The sequence below is a fragment of the Nicotiana sylvestris genome, chromosome 12 (genome assembly GCF_000393655.2).
Source record: "Nicotiana sylvestris chromosome 12, ASM39365v2, whole genome shotgun sequence".
Classification (NCBI taxonomy): domain Eukaryota; kingdom Viridiplantae; phylum Streptophyta; class Magnoliopsida; order Solanales; family Solanaceae; genus Nicotiana; species Nicotiana sylvestris.
Window position 1 is genome coordinate 152,766,500 of NC_091068.1, and position 11,780 is coordinate 152,778,279.

Sequence of the window (11,780 nt, forward strand, 5' to 3'; positions counted from 1 at the left end):
TCCCGGTTAGCTCAAGCTGCGCCATGTACCGCCTGATCACCTCTCCCCAAAACTTCTTTGGCCTACCTCTACCCCTCCTCTCACCTCCCAAGGCCAACTCTCACATCTCCTGACTGGGGCATCCGTGCTTCTCCTCTTAACATGCCCGAACCATCTCAACCTTGCCTCACACATCTTTGCCTCCACAGAGGCCACTCCCATCTTGTCCTGAATAACTTCATTCCTAATTCTATCCAACCTAGTATGCCCACACATCTATCTCAACATCCTCATTTCCGCTACTTTCATATGCTGGACATAGGAGTTTTTGACTAGCCAACACTCTGCCCTATACAACATAGTCGGTCTAACCACTAGCTTGTAGAACTTACTCTTAAGTCTCAATGGCACATTTTTATCACACAAGACACCGGAAGCGAGCCTCCACTTCATCCACCTTGCTTCGATACGGTGCGTGACATCCTCATCTATCTCCCCATACTTGAAACTCTCTCTCGTGGGAATGATTTGCGTATCGAGCCTCACATCCCCGTCCGCCTCCTGGGTAACACCACTGAACTTGCACTCCAAGTATTCTGTCTTGGTCCTGCTCAATTTGAAACCCTTAGACTCCAGAGTATGTCTCTAAACCTCCAGCCTCTCGTTAACGCCACCTCGCGTCTCATCAATCAGGTCTATGTCATCCTCAAATAACAAGCACCAAGGCACCTCCCCTTGAATGTGACGCGTCAAAGAATCCATCGCCAGGGAAAACAAAAACGGCTAAGTGTTGTTCCCTGATGCAACCCCATCTCAACCGGAAAGTAGTAAGAGTCACCTCCTGCTGCCCTAACCCGTGTCTTAGCCCCATCATACATGTCCTGAATCACTCTAATATACGCTACATGCACTCGTCTAGGTTCCAAACATCTCCATAGAACCTCTCGCGGAACTTTGTCATAGGCTTTCTCCAGGTCAATAAACACCATATGCAAATCCTTCTTCACCGCCCTATACCGCTCCACCAATCTCCTCACAATGTGAATGGCCTCAGTAGTCGAATGTCCCAGCATGAAACCAAACTGGTTCTCGGAAATGGACACACACCTCCTCAACCTCCCTTCAATCACCTTCTCCCACACTTTCATCGTGTGGCTTAAATCACCCTCTCCCACATTTCCAAGGCATATAGAGATAGGAAAAATCACCTAGAGATTGCTGACTCGGGTAGTATTTGAACCTTGGTTTCTCATGGTTTTCGTCCCATTTCATTGATTATAGGCCGTCGGTGCATTTAAGGGGAACTACCATTCCTCCAATATTCCGGAAAACTTTCCTTAATTGTGCTTTATCTGTCGCCAAATGAGTTTTTTTTATCCAGCTGTTGCTATGTGCCTGTTTGTATCGCGATAAAGTGGGTGAGAGGCGTGGAACTCTTAAAATATCTTGGTTTATCAGGCAACTGCTTGCTAATAATTAGATGACTAATTAATCATAACGTAAGGGAGCAGCTTTCTTAAGAGTGGTATCCCATAATCACTGGGATTAAGATTCATGGTAAGACAACATTTTATCTATAGATAAACACATAAACAAGGGTTGGGACTTGGAACATGCTTCCACATTCTGATGCATTCTCATTTTGAAAATTCTGGCTACATATGTTTTCACTAGTATCAAAGATTTTAGGATCCTGAAGGAAAATTAAGTTTTTATGCTTTAGCCTTTGCAGGCAGGTAGCAACTGACCAATTTTCAAAATAAACTAATTCTTGCTGGTATTGCGAAAGATGGCAATTAAAATTGTCCGGAACAGGCAAAAAAGCAGGTGAAAGCTTTGCTAGTTGATCTCACTAGAGATTCTCAGTGCAGAACTGAACAACTTAGACGAGGTCATTATTAAAATGAACTACTTTATTCTGTCCGCTGCTATTATCAACTAAAAAACCTGTAGGAAATTATCAACTAAAAAACCTGTAGGAAATTATGTTTGGTTGAGAAAAAACTGCGACTTTCAAATCTTGATGGAGTACAAGAGCAATATTTCAAGGTTAATATGCTTGGCATCGTGGCAAGTATAGCTTGCATATAATTAATCAGTTTAGGGCTTCAGAAAAAAAATAAGGTAGTACTAGAAGGAGCAAAGTTTATTCTCATTGTGATTTTGCAATTGCAACTCAATGATTGGCACTTCTTTAGCCTCAGCTTGAAAAGCAATAGTTTCCACTATATCAGGAAAAACTTTGCGTAGGTTTCATAAACAATCTACTATTCCCATGTGATTTCTGATTCACCCAAAAGCCATCAGATTTATCAAATTTTAAAAATATATTTTTGCCTATGTCAACATTGCGTAGGTTAATCATAAGCGGTCTTATATTCCCATGTGATTTCTGATTCAACCAAAAGCCATTAGATTTGTCTCAGTGTAAAAATTATATTTTTGCCTATGTCATAACACTTGGCATTCAGCAATGGTAGATTTTTGTAATAGTTGAGGAACAACTGCGTAGTGGTTTTTTTGTAATAATACTTTGTCTTCCTACTTTCTAAAGATTAGTGGATACCCCACAGCTGGTATAAAGAACCTAGATGGTTAATATCGTATTGATTTGTTTTTATATAAGCAATGAATGTTTGAATAACCCGCTCATGAATGACGAAGGCAGATCTATTGGGTCGTGGATTTGGATGGATGAGATGCCTATTTCTCACTTGTACTTTGGTGATGATGGTAAGCACTCTCCACTTCCAACCAAGAGGTTGTGAGTTTGAATCACCCCAAGAGTAAGGTGGGGAGTTCTTGGAGGGAAGGATACCGAGGGTCTATTGGAAACAGCCTCTCTACCCTAGTGTAGGGGTAAGGTCTGCGTACACACTACCCTCCCCAGACCCCACTTGTGGGATTATACTGGGTTGTTGTTGTTGTACTTTGGTGATGATACTATCCTTTTCATCTTTGGCGATGTTGATGGGTTAATGTTGACCAACTAAACCGTTTAGCCTTTAGGCTATCTCCAAGATTAGAAGGACTAACATTGACTCGTCCATCAATTTTCATTATAGGGATTTATGCGGCACTTATAGTGGCCTGACTCGTTTTAGGGTTATTTATGGGGTTATCAAAAACTTGATTTCCTTTTGGCATCTAATAGTTTATAGAATCTGTGGAAGTGCTAATTTATGTGGTGTCTTTTCTTCTTTGAGGCAGTTTGGGTGAGTGTTTAGAACCGAACTCGAGAAAGCCTCCTTGTTTTGCCTTCCTCTATGCTACTTGTGTCTTTTTAGGTTTTCGCATACGATCAGAAACCTTTGAAGATGCAGTGCCTAAATGGTAAGTTATTCTACAAATATCGTGATGAAAACCTTTGAAGATCGAGTGCATAATTGGTGAGATATTCTACAAAATGAGTCAACAAGATTTCAAGAGATGGATCTAGTAGGTTGGTGGTTAATGGACAAACCTAAAGGTGGAGGAGTTTTGACCAAAGTTAGAATAGTTGGATGCAATTCTTGCACTAGTGTCTTCATTTTTTTTTTTAAGTTCAGTTTCTGGTAATGTCAGGCTTTTGTAACACCTAGTTAGTGACCTCTTACTGAATCATATGATTGTCTATGATTTGTCTGGCAATCACACTGATGTTATAAATTCCTTCATCATTCAGTACATGCTATCACTTTGTACTTCCATTTCTCATTAATGGTATAAAGGTTGTAGACCTTGCAATTCTTGCAAATGCCAGGTGTACTGACAAATTTCCCCTGTTGAAAATAGAATCTGGAGGGGGTTTGACTAGTTTCATTTTTGAATCACTCTTTAGGTTACCTTATCAAAACTAAAACACTAGATGTTTGTTATGCGGTTTAGCTCATGTTATTCTCTGGACGATGGGATACTTCATCAATTTCAGAATTTTCTTCCAAAGAACCACAAGCTTCATTTGGTATTGAAATCTTCCAGAGACATTTCTTCATTATGACAAACTTGTGAATTCCACTTAAACTGATTATGAGCCCTTTGGAGGCAATACGCTGAGTCAAGGTGTACTGACTAATGACTATCTGTTCTGGATGCCTTGCCCCGTTTCACCAAAAAATATAAGCCTAAACCCCCTACCATAGTTATCTTACAAAGTCAATTCTACTCTTTAACGAATGAAATGGTGCATCAATATTTAATAACTCCATTAAGAAAGCTATTGAAGACAATTTACACATAATAAAGAAAGAAACTATTAAATACAAACTCTTCTTTATTTGTTGACAATGAAAAGAACAGAATTTATAAGCTGCTGATGCATGTAACCTGTTTAATTTTAAGTTTTAGTCATGTATATCTTCAAGTTCATTGTCATGCTGGTTTGTATTCGGATTTTTCTGGATTGCATTATCATGCTAGAATTTGAGGTGGCTCTTTTCTTAGTTGTAAAATAAAGGCAAGAATGAAAGTCACATTTTAGGATGTATTGATGTGTATCAAACTTAAACTTATATTATACATTGTCTTTTGGCATTGCAGGAAAGCTGTGTTTGGGAATAAAAATCTTTGATGCTTCTCCTTGGTTGAGATCATGTGCGAAGTACTTTAGTATCGTCTTTCTTCCTTCTCCCGTTGATGATTTTCAGGGCCTATGAGCTTTATAACAATGACAATGTTATTCAGAATATACTGGTTTGGAGATTCAGATTGTTGTGAAATACTTAAGTCCAGCTTTTTGAGTCTAGTGTGGTTGTTGGCCTGTATTTGGACTTATGTGGAATTATCACTAGTATTCATTGACCCACTTAAAAAGAGGGATTTGGCTGGAACTTTTTTTTATGCACCATACAAAGATACAACCAAAAGTGCTGAAATTAGTACCTGGGCATTTTTGTAGAATGCATCCTGAGATATGTTCTTAAACCAACAATGAAAAGGTGAATCTTTAGATAATTGAGGGTAGTTAATGGCACTTTTCGTTTAACAGGATGTATAATGCATCCTAAAGATACGTTATTAGATGAACGAAGATAAAGTGAAAATTTTGCACTCACGAGTATGACTTAGTGGTCAATGAAGTGGTCGCAAACTTTGGAAATCAAGGTTTAAATTCCAGCAAAAAAGAAAAAATATTAGGTGATTTCTTTCTATCTGTCTAAGTCTTGATGATAAAGTCATCGGCGCTTATTTTGGTGGGGGTAGCAGTTGAAATGATGCCTGCTTATTTGGGAGTTTGGGGGTGGGGATTGGGGGGGGGGGGGCCTCTGTGATAGTCCTTGGATGCTATTAGAAGCTGTTAAAATCCTAATTATAGCATGCTTCTACATCTCCTTTTAAGCTCGTAAGTAGGGTTGTTCATGGATTCAAACCAACTAAATAGATTGGTTCGGTTTTGGTTTTGTCGATATTTTTGTCACATTAAATATGGAATTTGTCTTACTTTGTTAGAGATATAAATAATCAATATCAGTATGTTTTACAGTAAGAAGTTAGCGAATTGACGAACATATGATCTATATTTGAAATATTCGTGTGAGCACGTGATTTTTGTCCTATGTGAAATACTCCTACAAATTAAAGAAATAGATTTTTCTCCAATTGTTTGCAATTTTATAGGATTTTTTTGCATTTCTTTGCATGTTTACTTTTATTAAAATCATGAAAATTTTGGATTATTAATTTTTCTTTTTTAATTTAGGATCAACTAATTTTTAAAATTTTATAGTTAGATAATTAGCTTAATTTCGCAATTTGAATTAATTTAGTAATGTAATTTAGATTTTTTTAAATTGATTAAAGAAAGAAAAGAAAACAAAAAGAGAAAGGGAATTGAAAAAGCTTGGTCTTAAATTCGAAATTGGGCCATGTAATGAGTGAGACCAAATCTTTCAATACCTCTTCTTCACTTAAACTAGCCCATCTCCTTACCCAGCCCAAGAAATAACCGGACTTGACCCAAATAACCCTCTAACCCACCCCATTTCCCCATCTAAAATTCTAACCTAGACCCTAAGGAGCTATCAGCCGATAACACAAAAAAAGCACCCCCCCCCCAACGTAAAATTCTAACCTAGACCCTAAGGAGCTATCAGCCGATAACACACAAAAAAAAAACACCCCCTCCCAGCGTAGCTTCTTCATCTTCTTCACGGAGGACAACCAAAAACCTTAGAGAACAAGCAAAACCCTAAGACTTCTACACTCAAACCCGCTGACCACCCCTGAAACCGGCGACCCCTCACGCCGAACTCCCTTCTCCAACCACCAAGCCACCGCCGCTGCTTCTGCATCCCAGAAACCGAGCAACCTTCTTCTCCCTCAAGGCCTAACAAAAAATGACCCCATCCCCACCTTTTTCAACACCAACCAGCGATGGACTAACCCCCTTTCACCTCACACCAAACGACCCCATCTCCGCCAGCAATAGAACCAACGTCCACCCCTGAACCTCACGCCAACCACACAAACGACGCACCTCTCACACCACCTGGAACTCGCCGGAGACAACAGCGGCTGGTGCCATCTTGTTACTGCCGGAATCCGGCGAGAATAAACCCATGTCGCTGCTTCTTCCCATTCACAACAGCTCGCCGGAACACGCACACACACAGTCACGTACAAAAACACAAACGGGACAGAAATAAAAAGGGATCTAGGGTTCTTAGAATCTTTTAAAAATCAGAAAACTAAAACAAAACAAAACAAAAAGAAGATTTCTGTTCTTCTTCTCCTCGATTTTTGGTTTCAAAATGAGTTTCGTTTGAGTTCTGAGGCACTGTGGAAGTAGAGCTGTCGTTTGAGTTAAAATTCGAGATTGGTTTGTTGTTGGGTCTCAATGTTGGTGTTCGATTGTTGTCCAGTTGAGGTTGTCGTTTCGTTAGTTCCGATTTGAATGTCGTGCAAGAATCCTGTCTAAGATCGTCCATGCTATTGAGTTTTTGTGTTTAACAATATTAATTGAGGTCCAATTCTTCCTTCCTCTACTCATTTTATTCTAGCTTAATATTAATTATTTGTTCGGTGTTATGGTCCCGTTGTTTGTGTACTCTTCATAGTTTTGAATTTGCTCACTTAGTTATCTCCTCGTATGTTTACTCGAATTGGTTATAGTTGAACATGATTTTGTCACAATATAGAAATTGGGTGGCTATTCTTCAACTGAACTACGTCAAATTAGATTAAAGGGGCTCGGGTGTGCATTTTATGTGACCCTTCCATAATTTGGAGTAATAATAATAAAACTAAACATGTTGCAAACCCGGGAGTACATTTCATGTGACCCGATTCTAATCCTAACAAGGTTAAATAGAACGCGTCGTGAATCACGGGTGCATTTCATGTACCATGGCTTACGATGTGTTTTAAATAACCTTGAATTACTTCTTTGAACAAATAAAAGCGACTATAAAGTTAAAAATGCACAATAGGTTTAAAACGTGTAATAAATCAAATAATAGGTCAATTATTAATAGTTGAGCGACCATACTAAAACCACGGAACCCGAAAATGCCTAACACCTTTCCCGGGTTAATAGAATTCCTTACCCGGATTTTTGTGTTTTGCGGACTGTAAAACAGAGTCAAACTTCCTCGATTCGGGATTTAAACCAGTGACTTGGGACACCATAAATTATCCCAAGTGGCGACTCTGAATCTTAAATAAATAATCCCGTTTCGATTGTCACTTTAATTGGAAAAACTCCTTTATACCCCTTCCGGGGGTAGGAAAAGGAGGTGTGACAGCTCTGGCGACTTTGCTGGGGATCAGAACCCAGAACTTCTGGTTCAGGGTTCAGAATTCGAGCTTAGAATATCTGTTATAGTTGACTTTATTTATTATCTGAATTTTATGTGTTTGAGCCTCATATGCTAAATGTCACTTTTTACCGCTTTGATATTGTTTGAACTGTATATAAACTGTTACGAAACCCTCCTGTCTCTTAGTCTTTTAAATCATCTGGGAAGGGTGCACTTCGTGTAGCTTCTCTTCTGTTAGAGTCATATCCCAATGTTAGAACGAGGTTCGGACAAGTTGCAAAGCCGGTAAAGCTTCTGTATTTCCGGTACGTTGCCCCCCCCCGGCTCGAGCTGTTCGCTCGGGTAAGCCAGGTCTAGAGCACAACCCCAGGATTTAAACTTAGAAAAACACAGCCCCATGCCGGATCCCTAGTAGGAACGTTTGTTTGCATCATGTGCATTTGACTTAGGGGACTCAACACAAGGGTTGGGTCCGTCTAGGACAGGTGTACCCGAAAATAAAAGACCATCCTGATGCATCCTATATGCTACATGTTGCAATCTTCAAGGGTAAAGGGTCATTTGGCGGACCAATGATAGTTGAGGGCAAATGAAAAAGAAAAGAAAAAAAAGAGGGTGAAGTGTGAAAATAAAGCAAGTAGGGCCCCGTTATGTTTTCTTTCATATTTTTGTTAAGAAAAAGAAGAAAAAAAAATGAAAATTTCAACAAAAAAAAAAAGACTTTGCACTTTTCATCATTTTCCGAGAATAAAAAAATATCAAAAAAGGGAAAAGAAAATCCAAAAAGAGTTTACATTTTTCATCATTTAAAAAAAAAAAAAAGAAGACAAAAGCATATTTTCTCTAAATTAGTTGTTTTTTTTATTCTTGCCCGTATTCAATATGCCCGAACTACGCGAACCTGATTCTCGTCTCTTGGGGCGGGATACGTAGGCAACCCACATAGGGTCCGACCTTTCTAGTGAATCTTAGGTTCTTGGCTTTGCGGGGTCTTAGCCAATTCTTGCATTTTTAGCCACCTTTAGCCACATAGGTTAGTTTTAGAAAAATAGTCACAATCGTGTCTTGCATGTGTCCAACAGGGAGTATTATTGTCTCACATAGCGTTCTAGGTCTTTAACTTTATTTGGTCTTAATTTTCTCATACAGGTGTGGGTCTACTTATCGGAGTTTGAGCATGACAGATACCCCGGGACCATCCAGTCAGGATCGCTTATTCAGGAGTTGCTTAAGAAGATTTTCATTTTTATTTTTTATGTTTTAAGTTTGTTTTTCTTTTTATGTCGTCTTTTACCTTCTAGTTTTGTACAGTAATGTCGAGTCTTTTGTTATTGTACTTTCTATTTTGTATTTGAAAAAGTGTGTTATAACTCAAAAATCAAAAAAAAAAGAAGAGATTTTGCGCTTTTATATTTCCGTTAGAAATTTTCTTTAGAATACTAGTTCTAGAAATGAAAAATTGAGGTGGTTTTTCCTTTAGGAAATTAATATCTAGAAATAAAATAATTGCTTTTATATTTCTTTTAGTATATTAAGACTAAAAATTCAAAAAAAAAGAGAATTTTCTTTAGTACCTCTTTAAAAGTTTTCTTTTAAGATATTAATTCCAAAAATTCAAAAAAGATTATCTTTTGAGGTTCTTCATTGGGAAATTAACGAAAAATGAAAAAAAAAATCTTTTTATTTTCACTAGAACTTTAGGACATTGTACATAGAAGAAAAAAAATATACTTTATCATGGGTTTATTTTCAGAGTTTCTCCCTTAGGTAATCAAACTGAAATCAAAAAATATTGTTTATCTTTTTCACTTCTTGGTTCAAAATCTTTCTTTCAGGATATCAAATGAAAATTCAAAATATTTTTATTTGGTTTATTCTTTAGATTCTTCCTAAAAAAATATTTTTCTCTTCTAGTTTTTTTTTTCCCTTAATAATTTTCCATAGAGTATTTGTTTCAAAAGAAAAACAAATATGCTCGTTAAGCTTGAGTTTAGAATATGTTATAGAACATTAAGTCTAAAAAAAAAATTGCTTCTTTTATTTCTCTTTTTTTATCAGAGTAGTCATTAAGACAAAAAAGAAAAAAAAGAGAAAAAAAGAAAATGTGAACGTTAGTTTGTTTACTTTATTCTCGATCTTTCCGAACTACGCGAAGATCTGATTCATGCGGTGTCATGATACGTAGGTAGCCTACATAGGGTTCGATCGAATCATTTTTTAAAAAAATTAAAAGAAAAAAAAGAAAAAAGAAAAGAGGTGAAATTATGGGATTTGAGAAATGAGAGGAATGAAAAAAATGATAATTAGAAGAAGAAAAAAAGAAGGAAAATGAGCAAGCCAAGATGTGCTATAAAATAAAGAAAAGAGAAGATTGAAATGAACAAAATTGGGAAGATGCCAAGTGACCTTGTGACCCTAGAAGTCATTCTAGAACCGTTAATTGTTGCTAGGTGCATTGCACGCAATGTGATATTTTTAGCTGTTAAATGCCCTAATGCTAACAGGATGTCCCTATTTTGTTCCTTTTGTATCTTCATTGAGCAGAAGGGTGGTTGGTTTCTAGTTTTTTAAGTAACTCATCCATATAACACAAGGTTAAAGAGCAAGGTAGCTGTGGCTAGCAAAGACTTGGACACAGGGGTTATTGATCCGGCTAAGGGAATTGTTGAATCAAAATCTGAATTGAAGGAAGAGGTCTTAAGGTTGAAAGGACAGATGATCGAAATATACAAAGCCTGGATTAGTGGGCGCCCCCCACCATTAGTTCTCACTACTACACTAAAAGCCTTGTCACCATTCCGTCACTGTTACAAATCCAGGATATCTCCCCACAACCTTTTCACACTCCACCCTCCAGAACTACCTCATATCCCGCTCCTTTGACCGCTCATGTTTTTGTAGATCCACCTGCTACCTTTCCTCGATCCTCTAGCGAGACTGTGTTCAAAATCCCCGATGTTCAACACTATGCTCCAGAACCAATTTTCAAGGTCTTGGGTCCATACTCTTACGCTCATCATTTTGAGCCTCCCGGGGAGACTGCAAAGCCTGCTAAGACAGTGGAGCAAGATGAGATATCCAGAAAGCTGAAAGGGTTTAAGATGCCAAAGTTTAATTTGTATGATGGGCGTGGAGATCTAGTAGCCCATCTGAGGGGTTATTGTAGTGGAATGAGAAGTGTTGGCGGGAAAGACGAGTTGTTGATGGCATATTTCAGTGAGAGCCTGACTGAGACAGCTTTGGAATGGTATACTAGTCAAGATGTCGGTAAGTGGCATACATGGGATGACATGGCTCAGGCCTTTGCCCGACACTTTCAGTACAATATAGACATTGTCCCAGACTGCTCCTACCTATCTCAGATGGAAAAGAAACCCAAGGAAAGTTTTAGGGAATTTTGGTTCAGATGGAACGAACAAGTTGCTCGGGATGGTCCTCCCATTGATAGAAAATATGTTGTTGAGCCCCGCCAACGACAGGATCCAGTGGGCATTCCTGCCAAATGCCCTCAGCCTCAATACCGACCCCATGAATATCCCTGAGCTCCACATAATCCACCCTAGTATTATCCTCCGAACAATGTCCGGTCACCTGTCTAACCACTGGGTCACTCCAACAGGCGAGCACGAGCACCGTAAAAGCTTCACCAACCTCCACAAAATTTTCAAGTGTCCTATAACCCACATTCAAGCCAAGGGTATCGAAGGGAACAAAGGCAGAAAGATAATTTTACACCAATAAGAGGGTCCTATGCAGGCTTGTTTGAGAGATTAAAGCATTATGATATGATTTCACCTATTCCTTTAAATTATATAGACCCACGTGCGAGAAGCTTTGACCCTGCTAAAAGGTGTGAATACCATTCCAACGCCAGGGGCACAATGTTGAAGATTGTCGTTCTTTGAAAAGGGAAATAGAAGGAATGATTCAAGAAGGAATAATGTGGTCCAAGGCAGTAATACCCCAAGTGTCACATATAATCCTCTACAGGTACATGACAACGCACAAATTGTTGGGATGGTTTGCAATGACGAAAGGTTGGTCAAAGGAGTCAATGAGCCACTT

At 38.5% G+C, this 11,780-nt stretch overlaps 1 protein-coding gene across 1 annotated transcript; it reads right to left on the reverse strand.

The window, feature by feature from the left end:
* Positions 1–624: 624 nt before the first annotated feature.
* LOC138883958 (uncharacterized) lies at positions 625–1,127 on the reverse strand. Its single transcript, XM_070164685.1, has 2 exons — positions 818–1,127; positions 625–713 (listed from the first exon to the last, which is right to left on the reverse strand). The coding sequence occupies exons 1-2, from the start codon at positions 1,125–1,127 to the stop codon at positions 625–627; spliced, it is 399 nt and encodes a 132-aa protein (XP_070020786.1).
* Between the last annotated feature and the right edge of the window lie 10,653 nt (positions 1,128–11,780).

Excerpts from the sequence above, each read along its gene's own strand:
- LOC138883958 (XM_070164685.1), bottom strand. The coding sequence starts at position 1,127 with ATGAAAGTGTGGGAGAAGGTGATTGAAGGGAGGTTGAGGAGGTGTGTG. Across the intron at positions 714-817 it reads ACGGGTTAGGGCAGCAGGAG|GGGAGGTGCCTTGGTGCTTG; the intron begins GTGACTCTTACT and ends GTCACATTCAAG.